The 20,862-nt window shown below is 40.1% G+C and overlaps 1 protein-coding gene across 10 annotated transcripts in view; it reads left to right on the top strand.

The window, feature by feature from the left end:
- ST6GALNAC3 (ST6 N-acetylgalactosaminide alpha-2,6-sialyltransferase 3) overlaps positions 1–20,862 on the top strand; it is a 602,379-nt gene that overhangs the window by 425,546 nt on the left and 155,971 nt on the right. The window contains exon 4 of one of the 10 annotated variants that reach the window (XM_073788238.1): positions 11,291–11,412. The exons of the other annotated variants lie outside the window; for them this stretch is intronic. Coding sequence (XP_073644339.1) covers positions 11,291–11,312 — 22 coding nt within the window. The 3' untranslated portion in view covers positions 11,313–11,412. Of the gene's footprint in view, positions 1–11,290; positions 11,413–20,862 lie in introns of those variants that run through there. 10 annotated transcript variants of the gene reach the window in all.

Genomic DNA, 20,862 nt, shown 5'->3' with positions numbered 1-20,862 from the left:
ACTGAGAATAAAAATAGAACCATCTCAAGGCTGTTATTGAGGAGTAATGAGATCAAGTGGGTAAAATGCTTAGAACAGTTCTAGTTTCCTTACAAGTCCTCAGTAAATATTAACTGTGGATTTTGATGAGATTGCAAAGACAAGCTGAGATTACTTTTGAAGCTTGGCTGTAAGAACTTGAAAGAAGATGAGGTCATAGTTTGCTAGGGGGGTAGAGATTAGGAAGTTTATTCCAGATAAGGGAAATATGAATTTTTTTTTTTTTTTTTTTTGTGATACACGGGCCTCTCACTGCTGTGGCCTCTCCCGTTGCAGAGCACAGGCTCCAGACGCGCAGGCTCAGCCGCCGTGGCTCACGGGCCTAGCCGCTCCGCGGCATGTGGGATTCTCCCGGACCGGGGCACGAACCCGTGTCCCCTGCATCAGCAGGCGGACTCTCAACCACTGCGCCACCAAGGAAGCCCTGAAATATGGATATTTTATAAGCTGGAGGAAAAGAAGTGGTTCTCAGAGAGTGATGAGTTGAAGATGTAGAAAAATTAGGGCTTAATTGATGGAATAGTATTACTGAGAAGATGAGGGAGGGTGGAACTTAGAGAAGGGGTGGATGGATGGATAACCCTTGGATAGAAGGGGTTTCTTGTTTCCTAAGGCTGGGGCTAGGGTGGGGGCAGTAAAGAGGGGCAAAGCTAAGGACACATATGGAGCAGAAAGTTGAAAGCATTCAAGACTAATAGCTGGTTGTCTTTGTGAAACAAGAACAAGCTCATCTGGTGGGAGAAAAAAAAGTGTCAGGAGTGAGAAATGGAGTAGGACTGATAAACAAAGTAGTTACACAGCAGTAACTTCCGGAGACAAGATGACACTAGCCAGAATGTATAGTCTGACAAAGGAGTGAGAATTCTGCTATGATGAGAAACTGTGCTCACAAAGTGAGACACTGGTGTTTGCTTCCACAGGTGGTAAGTCTAAGGTAAACATTTGAAAATCATTGTGGTCTACAATGTGAAGTTAGCATTTACAAGGATTCTCCACTAAAAAAAAAAAAAAGGATTCTTCACCACAAATAAATGATTGACATATGTCCATACTTTTCTTGATTTATTGAGTCATCTTTCTCCTTACAAATTTGCAATGCTATTGGAAAGGTAGATGGTAGAGTTGGATTTGATGCTACCCCTATACCACCCAATCTGTCCTTGAATATACTTATAGATGGGAAATTAACTTTTTATAGGGCTGACCAGTCTATTTTTGAGTAGACTGGAATCCATTAAGGTAGAAACATAAGTGCTAGAATATGGATTTTATTTTATTGTGGATGGTCACACAAAAAGCCTTCCATCCTATGTGCCCTTCTGCAATGTTATTTTGTCACTTTTCCCATCAAGAGGTGGAGTTTGTCCCCTCCCCTTAAATCTGGGCTAGACTTGTGAATTGAATGAAATAAAAGTGAGACAGTGCAACTTCTGTGCCTAGGCCCTAGGAGACATTGCCATTTCCGTGTTGGCCCTCCAGGAATCCTGAGCTACCATGTAAAAAAGTCCAGCTTCTCTGGCCTGCTGGAGAGAGAAGCCAGGTAGATAGAGGCCCTGGGGATGAAAGATCATGGGAAGAGATAGGCCCAGGCAGCCCCAGCTGGCTCAGCCACCCAACAGTGTCACCAGATGTGTCAGTACTGCCAGCTTGATTCCTGCAGCCTCAAGTCAAGTTGCTCCAACCAACACATGTGGAGCAGAGACAAGCCATTGCCACTGAACTCTGCCCACATTGCAGAAACGTGAGCAGATGAGTGGTGGTTACTACTTTAAGCCTCCGAATTTTGAGAGCTTTATTATGCTGCAGTGGGGTGTGAAGGGGAAGAGTCTCAAGACAGGGGGTCAAATTAAAAGCCCTTGGACATAATCCAGGTGTCAGGTGATGAGCTGGCAAGTACAGAAAGAGAAGTAGGTGAAAATGTGGGAGAGCAGTGGGCGGCCAGGTTCAGTATGACCTGGTGATTGGATGGGGGGCAAAGGAGAAAGGAAAATAAAATTATTATGAAACTCTATGTCTGGGAAATAATGTTGTTGTGGACAGCAATATGTCTAGATAAGGAATTGGATTCTTAAGGAAGGTAAGTCCAGTTTACAGTTGTTACTTTTGATGTGACAGCACAACTTCCCTCTAAAACTGCTCCCAGAACAGCTAGAGACACAGGCCGGTAACTGAGCACCTAGTCAGGGCTGGAGCTGTTAGAGGTTTCAAACAAAAAGATGCAACCAGCTCCCTTTCCCTTTTGTTCCAGCCTGAAGGGTATTTTCTAATTCCTTTCTCCTGCATTTAGTAGCAAAAGCAGAGACATCAAGCAGAAGGGAGAAAGAAAGGAGAGGGAGAGACACATGGGAGAGAAAACAAGTAACATAGTGCCCTGTGGGATTGCACCTTATTTTAGTAACACCTCTTGGAAGGCTGCACTGCTTAAGTAGAAATAAGAAACACAACACTCAACTAAAATGATTGTCATTTACAGCTTCTCCCTTTAAATAGCCTCAAATGAAGATAAGAAACCCTAACCTCAGCTTTTTGAATCACAATGAAAGGAAAAGAGATGCTTTCCTTTTATGGATTCTTAAACTTTCAGAAAGGGTGCGTTTGTGTCTTGAGCAGGATGGCTGTGTGTGCGCGCGTGCGTGTGTGTGTGCGTGTATGCGCGTGCATGTGCGTGCACATGTGCGCGCGTAGGGAGGAGGCTGAGATCCCAAGGTGTGAGGTTTCACCTAGCAGGCAATGTCAGGACTTCCCATTGGCCAGGTTGTGCTGTATTTGTGAAAAAAAGTGAAAAATAAAGTATACTGCATCTCTTCTAAGGGAGACATTATTGTGTTGAGATTGTACAGTGCAAAGATTACTTCCCCTTGCTCTGTGATCAGCTAGAATGGAGTCCAGATCCTTGTCCCATTGCTTACTAACCACGAGGCTTGGACATGCTATTAACCCCTCTGAGCCTCAGTCACTTCAGCTGTAAAATGAGGAGAAGGCTGTCTACCTCATGGGGTTGTTTTGAACAGCCAATGAAACATTGTATGCGAAGCACTTAATCTGGTAAGGGCACAATAAGTGGTACCTATAGTCATAAGAATTTGTGCTAATTTGGGGTCTTGTCATTTTTGGCCTATCATTGAGATGATTTTTCAGAAATGTTTGCAGAATAAGGAAATGAGGTCTGAGTGCTTTTAGTCAATGATTTAAATGTAACAATTGTTTAATATAATACTGTTTCATAACAGGTCACTTTATAATTTATGTGTCTTTATGATTTCCCTCTTAGGGGACAGATTCCGTTGTTTCACAGAATCTTTGTAAATCTTTAGGCAAACCAAAACTTACCTGTTGGTTCCTCCTTATTTCATTGTTCATAATTCTGGATGTAAGAAAATAAAAAATGTTCTAATGCAGGATTCAGCAAACTTTTTCTGTGAAAGACCGGATAGTAAATATTTTTGTCTTGCAGGTCACTGATGATCTCTGTCTCATATTCTTCTTTGTTATTTTTTTACAACCCTTTAAAAATGTACAAACCATTCTTAGCTCATATGAAAACCGGTTACTCGTTGAATTTAACCTATGGGCTATAGTTCGCAGACTCCTGCTCTAGTGTAAATTTGTATTGTTTATTACTAGTAGTTAACTAGTACCCTAGTTATAATAAATAAATACTGAAAAATGAGTGAGAAAATACATTAAGTAAATAACATGTAAGCGATTCTGATTCTGATTTACACACATGCTGGCTTCAAAAAGACCGATGATTGCTTTCCTTAATGGAACAGGGCCATTTTCATGGAGAAGCAATGAGCTTAGGTATGATTTTCAGGACTGGAGACCATTCAGCAGATTAGTTCTGAACAATATCCTTGTACTTCGCACAAATTTCTTTCCCCTCCTCAGAGGAGCAGTTTGGATACAGGGTTTTATGGCATCAGGCACAAGCTTCCATTAAAACCCTAAACTGAAAGTCGTGTTGCCCTTTACGAAAATGAACAGCTGGTTAGCCTGGACCATTGGCTGCCGTCACATCTATTTGTGTTGTTTACAAGTAGCTTGAATATCCCTTCACGTTGAGGGGCTTTTAGGACGTGTTTCAATCACCCAGTGGGAGGGAAATCCTCGTCAGCGATTAGTGTCTCTTGCAGCGCCTGCACCTGCCTTGGCTCCTGCCTCTCTGGACCCAGGAGAAAAATATTCTCATGGATGCCATGATCTAGGATTGTCTCGATCTTTTCTTTTCTGACTTGTGTTCCAACATGCTTCCTTGGAAACACCAGTAATGTCTTTTTCCCCGGCCCTATTGTCGTGCCTATCTTTCTACTTTCCACTGACTACAAAGAGAAAAAGGGGAAATATTTTTAAAACCTATAAAGTACCCCAAAATATTTATCCCTGGATATGCTGAGAGCAGACCATATTCCTGTGTTTTAATCAAGCATGTTTTTGGTGAGTCCTATATTTTATGTTAAAAGAGAGAGATGGAATCATGACCCACTATCTGAGTAGCACCTTAGCTGAGGTCCTGGTACTCTGTGAGCCAAGCTGGACCATCAGAGATCCTTTTGGGTGGCTTGGTCTTAGTATAACCTAGAGTCTGGAGCAAATTAGGGTAAGGAGCCTCCTGTCTTCGTTTTACCCTAAGCCTACACTGGAGCCTGGCCTTTGGCATCTCACCCATCTAATAAGGAATGAAGGCTGGCTCTGGAAGAGCACATTTGTCAGAGAAGAGAAGCAGCTCAAGATAGAGACAGCCCGAGCGTGTTTGTCATTGTTGCCCAGGACAGAGCTGGCCTGTGCTTCCTCTCCTAGCTTTCTTGGGGCCCTTTGCTCCAGACGTTCTTGGGGCAAGTGTTGCACCAAGAGAAAGAGCGCCCTCCAGCCTCCACTCACTGCTTCATTCAGTTATTCATCCACCCAGCACAGATTTATTGAGTAGTTATCACGTGCCAGACACTCATCTATGTCCTGGCGACAAAGCAGTGAACATGAAAGACAAGGTATCTCATCATTTTACTCCATACCTTGTTCCAAAGATACCACTTTTCCTCAGGCTCTATCTTTGATCACTTACCTTCAGTATTGTGACACCTGTGGGCCAGTGACCAAGGGAAATATCTTTGAACCAGACCAATCCATAGCATAGTCCTTCTTGGAAGGGTTGATAGGAGTGATGAAAAGGGAGCTGTGAGTTTCTTCTGCCTACTGGCCCTGTTTCTTACTGTGGATGACAATCTCTCATTTTAACGCCCCTCTAGTTCGCGAGAATAGGGGCAGTCCTGTTCGTTTTCATCTCCTAACCTCATCTGATCCTATTCTGTTCGTCTGGTCTGGGCTAATTTCCCTTTAACTGCTTTATGGTCTTTAAATGAAGTCTCAGCCTATTGTAGGCCCACCTTGCAGGTACCATCTCTATCATGTCATGCGGTCAAAGGTTGTTTTGTTTGGGGCAGGGAAGTTTCTTCTTCACCGGATGTAGACCACCTGTCCTGAGCTTTTGCAAACATGTCCTTTTCTGTTTTGTGGAGGCCCTTTCGGTTTACTTTCTGAGGAAATTTTGTTGAATCCCAGATTGAACCAATGCTTGTCCTATGTTTGATGTATCCAGGCTTTTCTGTTCTGGTTGATCTACTATAGGTAATTTTAGAGAGACTTCAGTTCCTCAGTGAAGTCAGATTCCTTGCCATCAGGCCCAGTATCTCTAACTCCCATTCAGATGGGAATGGGCTTTTAATACCCATAAGACAAAATGATGTTTTTTTTCTGTTCTAAAATCAAAATATTCCCAGTACTATTATTTTTTACAGTCATGTGGCTGTAGATTTTTTTTCTCTGGTTGACCTTCTTCTTCTCGTGTTCAGATTTGTGGCTGTAGCTCTTCCTCTTGTTCAATAATTTATAATACGTTCCTCAGCACAGTATCAACATGCTTAAAGTGGTATTCTGGAGACATACAGCAGAACTGAAATACTACCCACTCCGCATACATCTTCACATCATTAGAAGAGGCTACTCCAGGAAGTGATTTGGGAGGGGCCAGTCACTGGAATGTTTAGAAGAACAAAGTCAACATTCTTCTTTTTTCCCCAAACCTCACATAATATCATACAATCAAACAATATCCTGATGTATGGCCTGTAAGGACTCCCCTGAGTATGTGAGTGTCAAACCCTTATTATCCAAATTTTTTATCCCTTTACTGGTCAATCCACCTGTTAAAAAAAAGTCACATTTTTTATATAACATACTGACTTGAAAGTAGTGAAGTTGTCTATAGTTGTTGGTTAATAAATGCAACAAAATTGACAACTCCCACGTCTATAATTAAATGTGTGAAACTAACAAATGGAAGTAATAGAGGAAGATTTTTTTTTTCTTTACTGGTCATGTTGTGACATCAATTTGTATTAAATAATGAGAGTGAGAACTTAAAGGATTTGCTTTTCATTATGGTGCAAATTAACATTCAACTACTGATCCAAAATAGATTTGCATAAGAGTTACCACTATCAATAATCATTTAGACTTCATTTTACCCAGATAAATTAGAATCTCCAGTGATAACAAGCAAGACTTTCCCTCTGTATTGCTGAAAAAAAGATTAAAATAATAGCTTTTTCTTATAACTGGATCTTGCGATTGGACACAAGCCTTGTATATGTGGCTTTCTATATCTGTTCTTAAGTTTAAGTGTAAACATGAATTAATCCTTCATGAAACTAAGAATATAAGATGGAATTCAAAGATGATGTTGGATAGACAAAGGTCAGGAAATCATAGCTAGTAAGATACCAAAATATCACCTAGTCCATTCCCCTGCATGGGATGCATAGTACCTCCAGCTGCTATCGTACTTAATTGATCTCCGAGGAACAAAGAGGAAAAAGATCCTTCAGTAATCTGTTTAAGAGTCCCTTCACTCCTGCCCCAAATACTAGTCCTTCAAACCCTCTTTATAGCAGTAAATTCTTATGTATGTATATAGCTTAAAGTAACATATTTGCTAGAGATGATAGAGGTAATGACAAGAGGTAATCACTATCCTTTATTACCCTGCAAATATGGTATATAACCGTAATATCAACCACAATCAAAACACCATAGAGTGGGTGTTTCAACAGGCTAGACACTTTCTGAGTCTTTTTTTAAAGCATCATTCCAATACTATCCATTGCTATTATCTACAAAGAAATAGAGACCTAGAGAAGATAAGTAATTTGCCCATTTCCACCTTTTGTAAGGGACAGAGCTCGAACTTAGATCATCTACTCCAAACCCTCCCTTTTAACCATTCGGATCCTTCATCATTATAGGGTAAATGTGAATCTATTGAAAAACTCTGGTTGGGTCCCCACTGGTGAGTTTTCTCCTCTCTGAATTAACTATATCCAGTTTCTAACAGTTTGTCAGAGTGTCATGTTCTACCATTAGTCGCTAACAGAGATGTATGGTGTATTGTTATTTTAAATCCACACACATCAAGAAAATAGGCCTAATTGGAGGAAATTAAGGTAGTTGAAGCTTCCTGATGATTAAGCACAAGAATTTGTTGCTTGAGGAAGTTGTAGAATTTTCTCTTCTGAAAATCTGAAAGCAAAACACAGATAAGATTTTAACAAACTCTGACTTTGGCAAATGGATGGTTCAGAGTAGGTGATCTCCCTTGGGTCTCCTCAGTCCTAACATCCCACAAGTCTGTAACTTCAGATAGGGACTGGATGTTTTAACCTTGCAAGGTCCCTTTTAGACTTTTGTTTTTATGCTTGAGTGATTCTTGACTCTCTTTGGTTCAGCTCCACATTCTTGCGTCTCTTGCAAATGGAGATCTCATAAGAGCTATTATTTAACAGGTTCCCAATGCACAATGTACAGAATTATATACAACTGTGCATTTAGGACTTCAGCAGTCATAGTTCATCAGCACTGTCTGTTCATTCTCCTATTTGATTAAGGTTAAACAACAAGACGATATTTCCTCACTGGGTAACATTTTAAAGTGCACTGTGTATGTGACAGATGGGATCTTATAAATGCATTAAGCATGCTTATTTTAATATCTAAGCATATGCAAAAGTTCTAGAAATATTTTACATGCAAATGTCGGGCTTTGCAAAGGCCTGTAATAGAAATCCATACTCTGACTTCAAAGCCTTAGTCTCGACAACTAACCACTTGGCTATTTCCAAATCAAATTTCTTCAAACAAATCAAAGGCATTTGTCCTTCCCAAGAACCAAGTTCTGCGGCAGATTTGACATTTTAAAATCAAGCTGCTTATTGAGATATTAATGCACTGAAAAAAGCACCCAGAATTTCTTTCAAGGGATGAGAAACACCTTTCTTCATGCTCCAATGACTCAGGAATTTGTCAAAGAGAACTTTATCAAATTTTCTTCACATACACACACACACACACACACACACACACACACACACACACACACACACACACACACACACACACACACACACACACACACACACACACACACACACACACACACACACACACACACACACCCTCACCTTTGCAATAAGAGCCAGCATTTGGAATTTCAGCCCAAGAGAGCTTTCATTTTCTGAAAGGTTATGAGCCCCTGAGATTTCAATCCTTTTGGAGTCATGATCACTGTGTTGCTTCTGAGTTGTTAACAGTAACACTGATTAAGAGGAAAAAAGAGAAAAGATCCCACATACCAATATTAAATGCTTCACAAAGTAGGAATATTTTAAACACCACAGCATTTGTAGTGAGTAGAATAAAGTGCCCAGTTTCCCAGGGAGCAGAGCAGAAAAGAAACAAAGAGAACGATCATGGTAAATAACTAACCTTTATCTAGGGCTTCCTGTGTGGAAGGAAGTGTGCCCATGCCTTCACGTGCATTGTTTCATTTAATCCACCCAACAACTCTCCAAGGAGTTACGTTTACTGTAGCATTTTTAACTCATGAGGAAACTGAGGTTCAGTGAAATTAAATGACTTGACTGGAGGCACCTAGACAAAATTCAGATAGGGTTTATTCCAAGCCCCTGTTCTTAATTGCTTGACTATGTACTGTCTTCTCTAAGAAAGGAGTGGAACAAGAAGCCCTGGCAAGAAGAGGTATCAGGAAGGAACAAAAACAGGAAGATCAGGGTGGGCTTCCAATGGACAGTTCTCCAGCACCCACATCCCAGAGCATACAGGCTGGCTCAGAACCAACACTTAATAAATATTTATTGAATGAAAGACTACATGAATGAATGCAAAACAACGTAAGACAATTTCCAGGCATTCTGGCCTTCAACCCCCATTACTTCCCCAGCCATCCATTCTAGCTCATTCTAACATCTGTCATTTGTCCATGATTGTGTAACAACCTGGCTTCCACTTCCAGAACCATGCTGCACGAATTTGTAAAGAGAGCAAAATGCTTCTTGTTCTTTGCTGGTACCATTATTTCCCCAGCCCATGCTGTCCTTTATGCTGGCTGCTGGCTGTTCAGAACTCAGCAAGCCCAGGGCAAATACCACTCATGGACTTTTTGTGATCATCTTTCTTCTCCTTTCTCTTCCTCCCCGGTCAAAATTTCAATATTTCTGGAACGAACTGTTTGTTTGCTTATCTGTCTTCCCCCTTTGAACAGTGAGATCTGTAAAGACAGGAGCTGCATCATCATCATATTTCACTGCCCATCATGGTACCTGGAATAAAGAAGTTGTTTAGTCAACATTTGTCATCTCAATTAGTGAATGAATGGATGAATGCTTTCCACTGCAAGTCTTATTTATCAAGATCGCAGGGAATTGGGTACTACCACCATTAATAACTGTTATAATAATGTACTTATTTAGAGGTATTACTGTAGGAAGCTTTATAGTTTCCAGAGTTGCAGGTGTATGTGTGTGTTCACACATATATATGTAACTGCAATATTTATTGAATACGTGCTATGTGCCAGGGCTGTTCTAGCATCGGGGTATACTGTCAACTACTATGCAATCAAAGTGCAACTTTTGTTTTCTACCGTCCCTTTACATTTGTTTTTTTGGAGAGGGATTCTCTTTCCCTGCTCCTGGATGAAAATTCTAGTAGGCTCCATAATTCCTCTGCTCACTCAAGGGTAAAATGGTCCTAAAATGCCTTGAAGTCACAAATACAGTCTCAATTCAGTAATTGTGATTTCCAGTTCTAAGGAATAATCAAAACTCTGAACCTGAGTTAGCATTCAATCTTCTCCCCTTTCCCAGATGGAGCTCTGCAGTCTCAGAGGGGACCATGGGCTGAGGTCCTTTCTCTACTCTCCTTTGCTCATCTCTTTTCTCATCTTATAGCTGCTGTTTAAGGTCACCTCAGCTCAGGGTTGAACAAGAGGTGGGAGGAAGGTTAAAGGGGATGGTACCACACTATCCTTACTTGAATAGCTCTTACTTGGCTGTTAGTTCTCTGAGCCTGACAGATGGTTCAAGTTGATCTGCCTGGTTGAGGAAGGTTTCATGGCTCCTTCAGAGGTTCCCCGCTGGGCCCCTTCTTCTGAGGACCCTCATCCTAAGCATGTTCCTAAGCATATTCTAGTCTAGATGGTTTCCTGTGGCTCTTTTCTCAGCTCTTAGGAGCTAGAGGGTATATATGCTGGGTGTGAGCCTTCTAGGCAGACATCATCTAGGAATGATGCAAGAAAATCCTACACTTGCTCTCTCTCCTATATGACCCACCTCTGCTCCATGGGAAACATTCATATCCCTCCCCAGAGTGACTCTGGGAGGGGAGGCCGGTTAATCAGCGGTTAGTGAGGCATCAGTCTTTTCTAGCTCCTGACCAGGAAACACAGCCCATAGATGTCCCTGTGATCTTCTGCTTTTCCCCTCATCAACTTGGGGTAGAAGTGGGGAGGTGGAGATTTAGGAAAGCAAGAGCCTTCTGATGAAATCCCTTCATTCTTTCCCTTCCTTGCACCAGACTCTAGACCCTCTTGGATTCTCAAAGTGGGGATTAAGTTCTAGGATCCAGGAACAGTTTTTTGAAAATCTTCACATAATGGGTTGACCTTGGAAATTCCCATCTATTTTACATTGCAGTCTCCAGACACTTCAATTTTTAGCATAATATTTTATATAACATTTTTATACTGTTTTATATATATATATATATATATATATATATTGTGTGTGTGTGTGTGTGTGTGTGTGTGTGTGTGTGTGTGTGTGTATCTCAAATACGTTGAAAGCTAACAACTTGGAATGTAATAATAAAATTATTTTGTCACCTCTCTCTTTATTTTCAGTTTTTCCTCTGCTGCCAGATGAAACCTCAACTTGGATATACCCATGGGTTTTCTGATACCTTTTAAGAAATAAAAATATTCTGGTCACTTTAAGCAACAAAATACTGTCACAATTTGGTACTTGAGATGTCCAGTCCCATGTAACAGTCAAACCTAATTTCATTCAAAATTATAGCTATTCTTTCTCTTCCCAGTGGGCCCACAGCCTGGAAATGGGATGCATTTGGTTCCTTTTTCCTCTCTTGCTTCTCTCTGCACTAGCTAGCTGCTATTTATAGACCATTTGGAATTGGAGCAAGAGGTAAGGAGGTAACTGAATACTGGGGGCTTCCCTGGTGGCGCAGTCCCACGTGCCGCGGAGCAGCTGGGCCCGTGAGCCATGGCCGCTGAGCCTGCCTGTCCGGAGCCTGTGCTCTGCAACGGGAGAGGCCACAACAGTGAGAGGCCCGCATGCCGAAAAACAAAACAAAACAAAAAAAAACAAAAAAAAACTGAATGCTGTCTTTGGAAGTAAAGAATAAACAATTTGTGCTGGAAGTATTTCAAGTGGCTGGAGAGGTAGATTCTGCCGTGTAGAGTTGGCAAAGTCCAAAAGACGTGGCCTCAGGGCACACCTAGAGAAACCTAGAAAACCTGATGAGGGGACTAAAACTAAAAAATAGCATTTGGAGTGGGACTTGTACGACAAGGGAATTTAGGGGATACCAGAAGTAGAAAGGTGATCTTAGTTTGAAAGAAAGACACGAAAACTACCCCTGTCATCTCTTCAGCTCTGGTGTCTCTGCTTAAGCGTATCCTTTGCTCCTGATTTTATGTTAAGATCTCAGTGTACTGATTACTGACTTTGATTATTTCTCAGATGTGCCCTGTTAGTTTGACAGCTTCTAGTTTTCTAAAATGTAAGCCTTCTTGGACTGTCTGAAAGGAATGCCTGTCTTCCTGCTTTAAATGAGGTAACATATAGAGGTGTGTTTTCAGCTCTTCAGAGTAAAAGACAGTGCAGACATTGGTATGACTTCTGTCTTTTTATTATACAGTTTATTCTGATCTCAAAACATGTTTAATATGTATTGATTTATTTATTTGGTCCACACTGTCCTTTTAACATGTGCTTTAAAGAAGAAGAGGTATTGAATTTGGTCATTCAGAACTTTTTCAAATTGATATCAACAAACTTATCAAGAATCTCCACAATCTGAAAATGTTACATATGTGCAGGGCCATTTCCTCAGAGGATATGAGCAGTTTCATGTATATGTCGCACACCTCCAGATTAGTTCCCCTTTCTCATCAGAGCTGCTTTCTCATCTCTGCTCAGGCTCTTAGTAGGGTCTATGCTCATATCTCTGTAAATCTCTGCAACTTTATGACATTTTTCAAATACTAGAATATCTGTGAAAATGTCTTGGTGTTTATCACAACCTTGACTCAATCTTGGTAGTAGGATTTCTGAACGTGTTTCTTGTTCCATTTTCCTAATACATTTCCTATCCATTTTGAGACCTAAATGATATCTTAACCACATCTTATGCTTTCTAGAATCAATACCACCTTAAATATCTAGAAATCTCATTTCTGACATTCTAATGGAGAATCCTGTTTTTAAGTAAATTTGCATTTTTTCTTGGAAGAAATTTTGGTATTATCAAGTCTCTTGAATTAAGTTTTCTAATCCATTCGTTCATTTACAAACACTCATTGGGTGTGTATTACAGTTCTTCAGAGAAACAGAACCAAAAGGATAGAATAGATACATACATACATAAATATATACATATATGATTTATTTTAAGGCATTGGCTCTCCTGGCATGGAGGCTAAGTTCCAAGATCTGCAGTTGGAAACTGGAGACCCAGGGGAGCTAATGATGTAGTCCAGTCCAAGGGCCTACAGGCCCAAGGCCCAAGAAGAGCCAATGTTGAGTCCACAGGCAGGAAAAAAACCAATGTCCCAGCTCAAAGCAGTCAGGCAGGGAAAGTTTCTTCTTACTCAGGGGAAGATCAGTCTTTTATTTCTATCCCAGCCTTCTACTGATAGGGTGGGGCCCACCCACATTAGAGTGGGCAATCTGCTTTACCCAGTCTATCGATTCATGTTCAACCAAATGTTTGGGCACCCTGTGACCCAGTCAAGTTGACATTTAAGATTAACCTTCACAGAGTGCACACTGTGTGCGTGTGCTAGGTACTTACTTAATACACATTTTTACTGGTATTAGAAAATGGAGAGAATAATAGAAAGATTGAATTTTACTATTATTAGAGAAGAGTGATAAAAATTACATATCCTTGTCATAATCTTGTTGCATATGAATTAGGTGCTTAAGGGGGGAATTTCTTGCTCTGGCTGGAATGTATGCTATGGCTGCCAATGGTGTGAAAAATTTCATGTATTTGTCAGGGTAAGTAATGCTATGTCCTATAACAATCAACCCTTGTATTATGCTAGCTTAAGAAAAAAAGTTATTTCTCACTTTCGTCACAGTCTGATAAAGGTCAGGAGGCTAGCCTAGGTAACTCACATCCAAGTTGTAATATCTAGTTGTAGAACCCTTCCATGTGTTTAAATATGGATTTTTAAATCAACATGTATCTCACTGGACTTTGAAAAGGAAAGAGAAATAAAATCAACTCCAAACATATATATTTAATTGATTACTGGCTTAGAAGCCACATAATCTTAGACAAATGATTTTTCTCCATTGATGATCTCTGTGGAACCCAGTGGGAAAGTACTACAAGTTGAGATAGTAAGTTAAACTTTCAACAAGTTTTGTTATTTGAGAGTCTTCCTTTGCAGGGAATTTTGGAAATAGGGACTTGCTGTTAAGATGTAGCAGAGGGAGCCCTCCAATTGAGCTTTAGATTCAAGTACCAAACTCTTCACATCAAGCTGGGTAACCTAGGCAAATAAGTTAACTACTCTGCCTTAGTTTCCTATTTTGAAACTTTGGATGTTGGCCACACTGGTATGTCTAAGATCACTTCCAAATCAAAATTTCAACTCTTCTAATTGGACAGTCCTCCCTTTAGGTTTAAGAATGAGTTCTACTTGGAAGTGAGAGGAGGAAGTGGAAAGATGTGAAACGGTTCCTCTGTCCATATGCAACCATCCGTCTGGGACGTAGACAGGTGCTATTCAAATCTTTAAGCCCATGGAGCATCAACTGTGGTCCAAAGAGTGCTTTGTACCAGCAACACTGAGTCCACAGGTCTCACTTACAGAGTATTAGCTGCTTGTTAGTCACAATGTGCCAGAGACTTAGCTGGAAAAGCTGAAGCAGAACGCAGCTCTGTAATGCTGTCACTATCGCAGAGGGACATGGAGAACCCACACCAGGCATTCTGGCTTCTGGTTTGATTTCATTTCTGGATTAGACATCCTTATTTTAATCTTTATGCATTGTTTCAATTTGTTAGCATTGTTATATCTGAGCTTCACACAGAATGCAGATTTGCTCAGATGAATTCCCAAGAACTTGTAGCAGGAGCACTTAGAACAACCCTGGGCAGACCCCAGCTGTGCCTTACACAGGCACACCACTCTCAAGGAGTCACAAAGACACTGCCACTGAGCCACTCCACTCCCGACCACATTGCTACAACCCCAAGAGAAACCACCTGCCTCGAGAGCTTTCCTTTCCTGTGAAGCAAGAGGTATAATTAAATTGTGTCCCAACAGTGAAGGTTCCTTAATGATGATGAGCCAAAACTAATTGTATCGATTTGTTTATTACTGACTTAGGAGGCCCATCAAACAAATGGACTGAGACTATTTCCATATTCTTATCTGTTGGGTAAATGAGAAACAAATGACCTCTCCATATGTCCGCATCCTGAAGTCACTGCCCTTGAAAGCTGACTGCTCTGTGGCCTCAGGTGGGAGCTTTCTCCAGTGCTGGGGCCCTTCTGCCATCTGCCTTCTTCACATGCCTGAAGAAACGGAAAAGTTTGGTACTAGTTCTTTAGTTTTAATTTATTTGGGGGGATTCGTTTTTAACAATTACAATTTGGAACCTTACCAAAGGTGCCAGATGGTCTGCTTTCTTCAGGGGACCTAGTCAGGAGTATTAATAACCCTAATTCAGGATTCAAGAGTGAGGAAGGGGGAGCTACAATATTGGGATGGCAGGAAATGAGGAATCATTGACACCACAGAAATTCAAAGAAAGGGACTCTCCAGTTCCTAGAGGGGAATGAGGTATAACTGCGGGCAGCTTTTGAGGGGGAGGGGGGACAGAGGAAGAAAGTCTGTTGAACCTGAGCCTATTGGGAGCAGAGCCATCATCCAGTCTACTGCTCCATAAATTAAGAGAAATGAAGCAGAATAGAGGAGAGTTCTGAAGAGGGCCATGGTAATGTCCAAGACTGGAACATTTGGGCCCAGGTGGAAAAAGATAAAAGAAATGGTATTGTTTAGCCTCAAAAGCATGAAGCCAAACCATGGATCGGAGGTTAATCTGTGACTGTTTGCCTTCACTGAGGTGAAGGAACAAAACTAAGCCTGATCCTTGTAAAAGATTTAGGTGATACAGAAAGAAAACTAACATTTACTGAGTTCACATTCTGCTCCAGTTACTCTGCTAATAGCCTTATATGTGTTGTCTCTTGAATTCTCCCCCTACCCAGCAGGTAGGCATTCATGTCCCAGGTTAGAGAGGAGGCAACTAGGAGTCAGAGAATTTAAGTAACTTGCCTAATGGTACCCAGCTAGGGTCAGTAGATTCAAAGCCAAGATCATCCACATCAAAGCCCGTAATCTTAGGGGATGAATACTGATCTCTGTCTCTCCTTCATGTTTCCAGTAGAAGACAAGGGAGTTCCTATCAGCACCTCTTCAACGTGGGCAATATTTTTAAAAAATGACCCTTCTTTCCTCTCTCTCAGTGTCCTCACTCTCCCCAAGGGAGGGCCTTATCTGAAAGGGGAGAATGCAGAAAGCCTGAGTGTCTTTGACCAGGCTGGTCAAGGGCAAGACGACAACACAGACCCTTTGGCTGAGCTCTCTCATGCCCTGTGCACCAGTCTGTCGCACTCTGAGGGCTTTGCCCCTGTGACTCCATGCAGCAAACGGGCCACACAAGAGCTGCTTCTGGCAGCCCAACCAGGGCGCTGCCCTCTTGGTCTCTGCATTTCTGCTTGTACCTGGTGGCCAAGTCAGAGCAGTGAGGTCCCAAGAGAAGGTGGTAAGAAGTCCTTCCACATTCTCCAATGCTTTTTATCACCCATAAAGCTGATGCTCTACTGTAATCACCAAATGGCTTGTTCTTTCTGTTCTCAATTGGTTAGAACCCCTATGATATGAAGAGTAAGTGGTTAGTGGGTTAGTGTCTTAAGTGTCCATCAACAGATGAATGGGTAAAGAAGATGTGGTGTGTACACACACACACACACACACACACACACACACACACACAATGGAATACTCTCAGCCATAAAATGGAATGGAATAATGCCATTTGCAGCAACATGGACGGACTTGGAGGGCGTTATGCTAATTGAAATGTCAGACAGAGAAAGACAAATACTGTATGATATCACTTATGTGTGGAATCTAAAAAGTAGAACAAACTAGTGAATATAACAAAAAAGAAGCAAACTCACAGATACAGAGAACAGACTGGTGGTTACCAGTGTGTGTGGGGGGTGTTACAATATAGAGGTGGGAGAGTGGGAGGCACAAATTGTTGGATGTAAGATAGGCTCAAGGATATATTGTACAAAATGGGGAAGATAGCCAATATTTTGTAATAACTGTAAATGGAAAGTAACCTTTAAAATTATATAAAAAATTTAATTTTTAAAAAATAAATTAAAAAAAAAGAGTAACTGGTTAGGTTTTTCCTAACCACCAGTCTCCATGACTGAAGACACTTGAAGGAACTTTCTGAATGTGAGGGTCATTAAGATGCTCTGATAGCTTACAGTATCTGGGATGGTTTGGTGGCGCTTTGATCAACAATAGAAAGAAGCTTTCATAAAATCCTCTCTTTGCCTTGCTTGAAATTTATATAGTTGATTCCACAAATGTGAATTACTTTTTCCTATTTCAAGTGTTTATTTTTGAGGAATTCAGTTTCTGAAAATCTGTCACATTTCCTCCTTCATTTGCAGATCTAAACTACTTTACCATTCATGAACACTGTGTAGGGTGGAGAGCCTTTGATAAACTTTGCCTCATTCAGTTCTCAGGACAGCAGAGAAAAACAGAGGGAGACAGATGATAAAGTTTCCTCTCTGTAGCGGTAGAAAATTACTGAAGTTTATGTGACTTGTCCAAAATTGCTTTCCTGGTAAGTGGCTAGAATGAGATTCTGACTGCTTTTCTGTGTTCTGATACATTAACCAGCTGGCATTAAAATATAACAGCACTTCACAACAGAATCTGTAAGAAAAGCAATTGATGAATTTGATTACTTAAGAATATAAATCTTCTGGATAGCAATATTGATTAATTAATTAAACAACATAAAAAGATTAATAACAGATGGAGTAATTTGCCCCACTTAACAGATAAAGGATTAATTTCCTTAATATGCAACAAGCTCTTTACATATCAATAAGAAAAAATATAAACAACAGGAGCCAAAAAAAAAAAATAGGCAAAGAAGACATAGAATTGGTCAATGATCAAGAAAAGATGCTTAAACATATATAAAGAAGTACCACTGAGATATTATTTTTCACTAATTGGCAATAATTTAAAAGTTTGATGATAGAAAACATTGATGAGGGTTTAGGGAAAAACTTTAGGTGGGGGAGGAATTTGCAACAGCTTTTCTGGAGGGCATTTTGGCAATATTTATGATCACCTCTTAGTAATGTTCATAATATCTGGTAGAGTGTGAAGGTAGAGTCCCATTACTGGAAATAAAATGTACACAAAACCCAGAGGATATGTTTTCTAGCCTCTCAGCTCCCTTATCAGACTACACAGAGTTCAGCTCAGATGAAAACCAGGGAGCCTCTGCTCTAATCTCCTTTTCTATGTCCTCTCTTACCTCCTCTTTCCATGGTTTTTCCCTCATCAGATGGTCTTTTTATCTTTTGAGTCATTCTCCAGATTTGCAGCTCCCAGAGTCTCAGTTCTGTTAGGTCCTCCCCTAGTGGGATCCTGCTGTGTGCTGGGCTTAATGGAGGGGAAGGGGCCCTACGGACTTCAGAGTGAAAATATATAAGATAATAAAGCATTTCCCTTGCTGATTTTGACCGCCACATACAGTGTAACACAAATGCACTATACTAATAGAACTCCTCCTTGTGAGGAAGAAAGAAAATAAAGGAGGAATAGAAAACTCTATTCAACTATAATATAAATTGACCCAGAAATTACACGTGGAGGAATTTATTCCATAGACATTTTTGCAAGGGTGCATGAAGACACATTTGAGGAAACTGATTGCAATCTTGTTTGTAATTGCAGAACATAAAATATAAATGGCCGTCATAGAAAACTGGCAAAATAAACCATGGTGTACCTCTGTTACAGAATACCAGGCAGCCCTCAAGAATGGAGTAGATCTTCCATTATGCTCTCATAGAAAGTTGCCTAAAATAGAAAGCAGTCTCATATTCTTCAATGTGAGGCTTCTTTTTTAAAGGCTTTGGTTACTTAAAATGTATATGCTTTTACTGTTATAAATGGAATAGTCAAATGTCTACTTATATTTAATTTTTTAATCTAATTACACATTCACATTTAAGATCACATAATTGCTTTGGAAATGTTCCCACTTTCTGCATTTCTAGAATCAGTATTATTTAAATTATTTAAATATTAAACAAACTGGATTCCTTTCTGTGCCATCTAACATATAATTTCAGAGTACGTTTCACTTATTTCCATCTGTTACTTGAGATGCAACATTTGTTGGCCCACATATGACGCTCTCACTAGAAATTTTATCCTAAACCACAAGTCCCCGTTCACATAACATCAGGAAAATTGTTTTACTACCACTCATTCTGTAAGGGTATATGTGAGGTTTCACAGTGCAACTACTTATTCTGTTGTTTATTGAAAGATCTTTGAAAGGCTTGTTTACACAATGTCAAGCTTGAAATTTTGAGTTCTTACACTCAGGAATAAAAACTAATCTGATCAATTGATCAATTTCTTTACCCCCCTTTTAAGCAATTCCATCAGGAAACCTCAATAAACATTCAGAATTACGGTTGAACGAGGTTGTTTTAGGCTGATGCATCTTTCCCAAAAAACAATCTTTTGTTCAAAGTTAAGTAATGAGAAAACAAACTTATGGTTACCAAAGGGGAAATGTGGCGGAGGGAGGGATAAATGAGTTTGGGATTAACAACATATACACACTACTATATATAAAATTGATAATAAACATGGATCTACTGTATAGCACAGGAAAGTCACTCAATATTCTGCAATAATCTGTATGGGAAAAAAAATCTGAAAAAGAACGGTTATATGTATATGTATAACTGAATCACTTTGCTGTACACCTGAAATTAACACAACATTGTAAATCAACTATACTCCAATATAAAATTAAAATTAAATTAAAAAATTAAGTAATGAGGAAAGCTCTCCATGATCTGAGAGACATTGTAAGAACTCCAAAATAATTATCCTTCTTTCCTGAAGGATAATTTTAGGAAAGTAATTTCATCTTTTACTCAGGCATCTTTTACTCATCTTTTATGGAATGTATATAGATGTGGGAAAATATCCAAGATCTATTTTGAAGTAAAGGAACAGGTTGCAGAATAGTATTTACAGTGAACCCATTTATACAAAATAAAAAGGCAATACTAGTACACATTAGCTCTAATTATACATGGCACGTAATCATAAACCTTTCCTGGAATAATACGCAGTGATTACTACTAAGGTAGTGGGGGGAGGACCCCAGGAGGAGGAGGAAGACACATATTTTTCTCTTTTCCCCTTGTTCTAGTGTTGGCAGTAATGTATTAAATGGAAATTAGTTTAAAATGCACTCCTTCTCTTTTCCTCCCTGCTTCCTCATCCAAGCCATTTCTCATTTGGATTTCTGCTTGCTATTACCTTGGGCCAAATTAAACTACTGACCTCCTGGTGGAAAAGGCCAGAGCCTGTTCGATGATTCCAGCCTCTTTCCCATCCATTCTCTACTGCAGGCACTCCCAAAGCCCTGGGCATGCTCCATCTATAACTTGTAAATCCCCAGATGTATACATGATGCTTTATAAGGCAAATCTTTCAAAAGGCAAGGTCCTTATCCCAAGAGATCATGCTCTAAGTCACACAAACACCAGGGAGACGAAATCATTTTGTTGAGCTGAAACAGAAAGAGAATCAGTTTAGGGAAAATTGACTGAAGGAAGCAAATTTTATGAGGTGAGTAAAGGAAAAGAAAAGAAAAAATATGCTTATGGACAAGCTAAATACAATTTTTCCAAATTAATGAAACCAAAGATTGAGAAGCAGGATATCCAGGTACCCTAAATGAGTAAACCTCAAGATGGAGAATGGGGAACAAAGCTACGGAGGCTTCAACAGGAGAACAAAGGGGAAAGGCGGCCCACGTTTAATGAGTGCATACTATGAAATAGCAGCCCTGT

Source organism: Tursiops truncatus, chromosome 1 (assembly GCF_011762595.2).
Source record: "Tursiops truncatus isolate mTurTru1 chromosome 1, mTurTru1.mat.Y, whole genome shotgun sequence".
Lineage (NCBI taxonomy): Eukaryota > Metazoa > Chordata > Mammalia > Artiodactyla > Delphinidae > Tursiops > Tursiops truncatus.
Note: the sequence above shows the minus strand (reverse complement) of the source record. Positions and strands in the feature narration are given on the sequence as shown.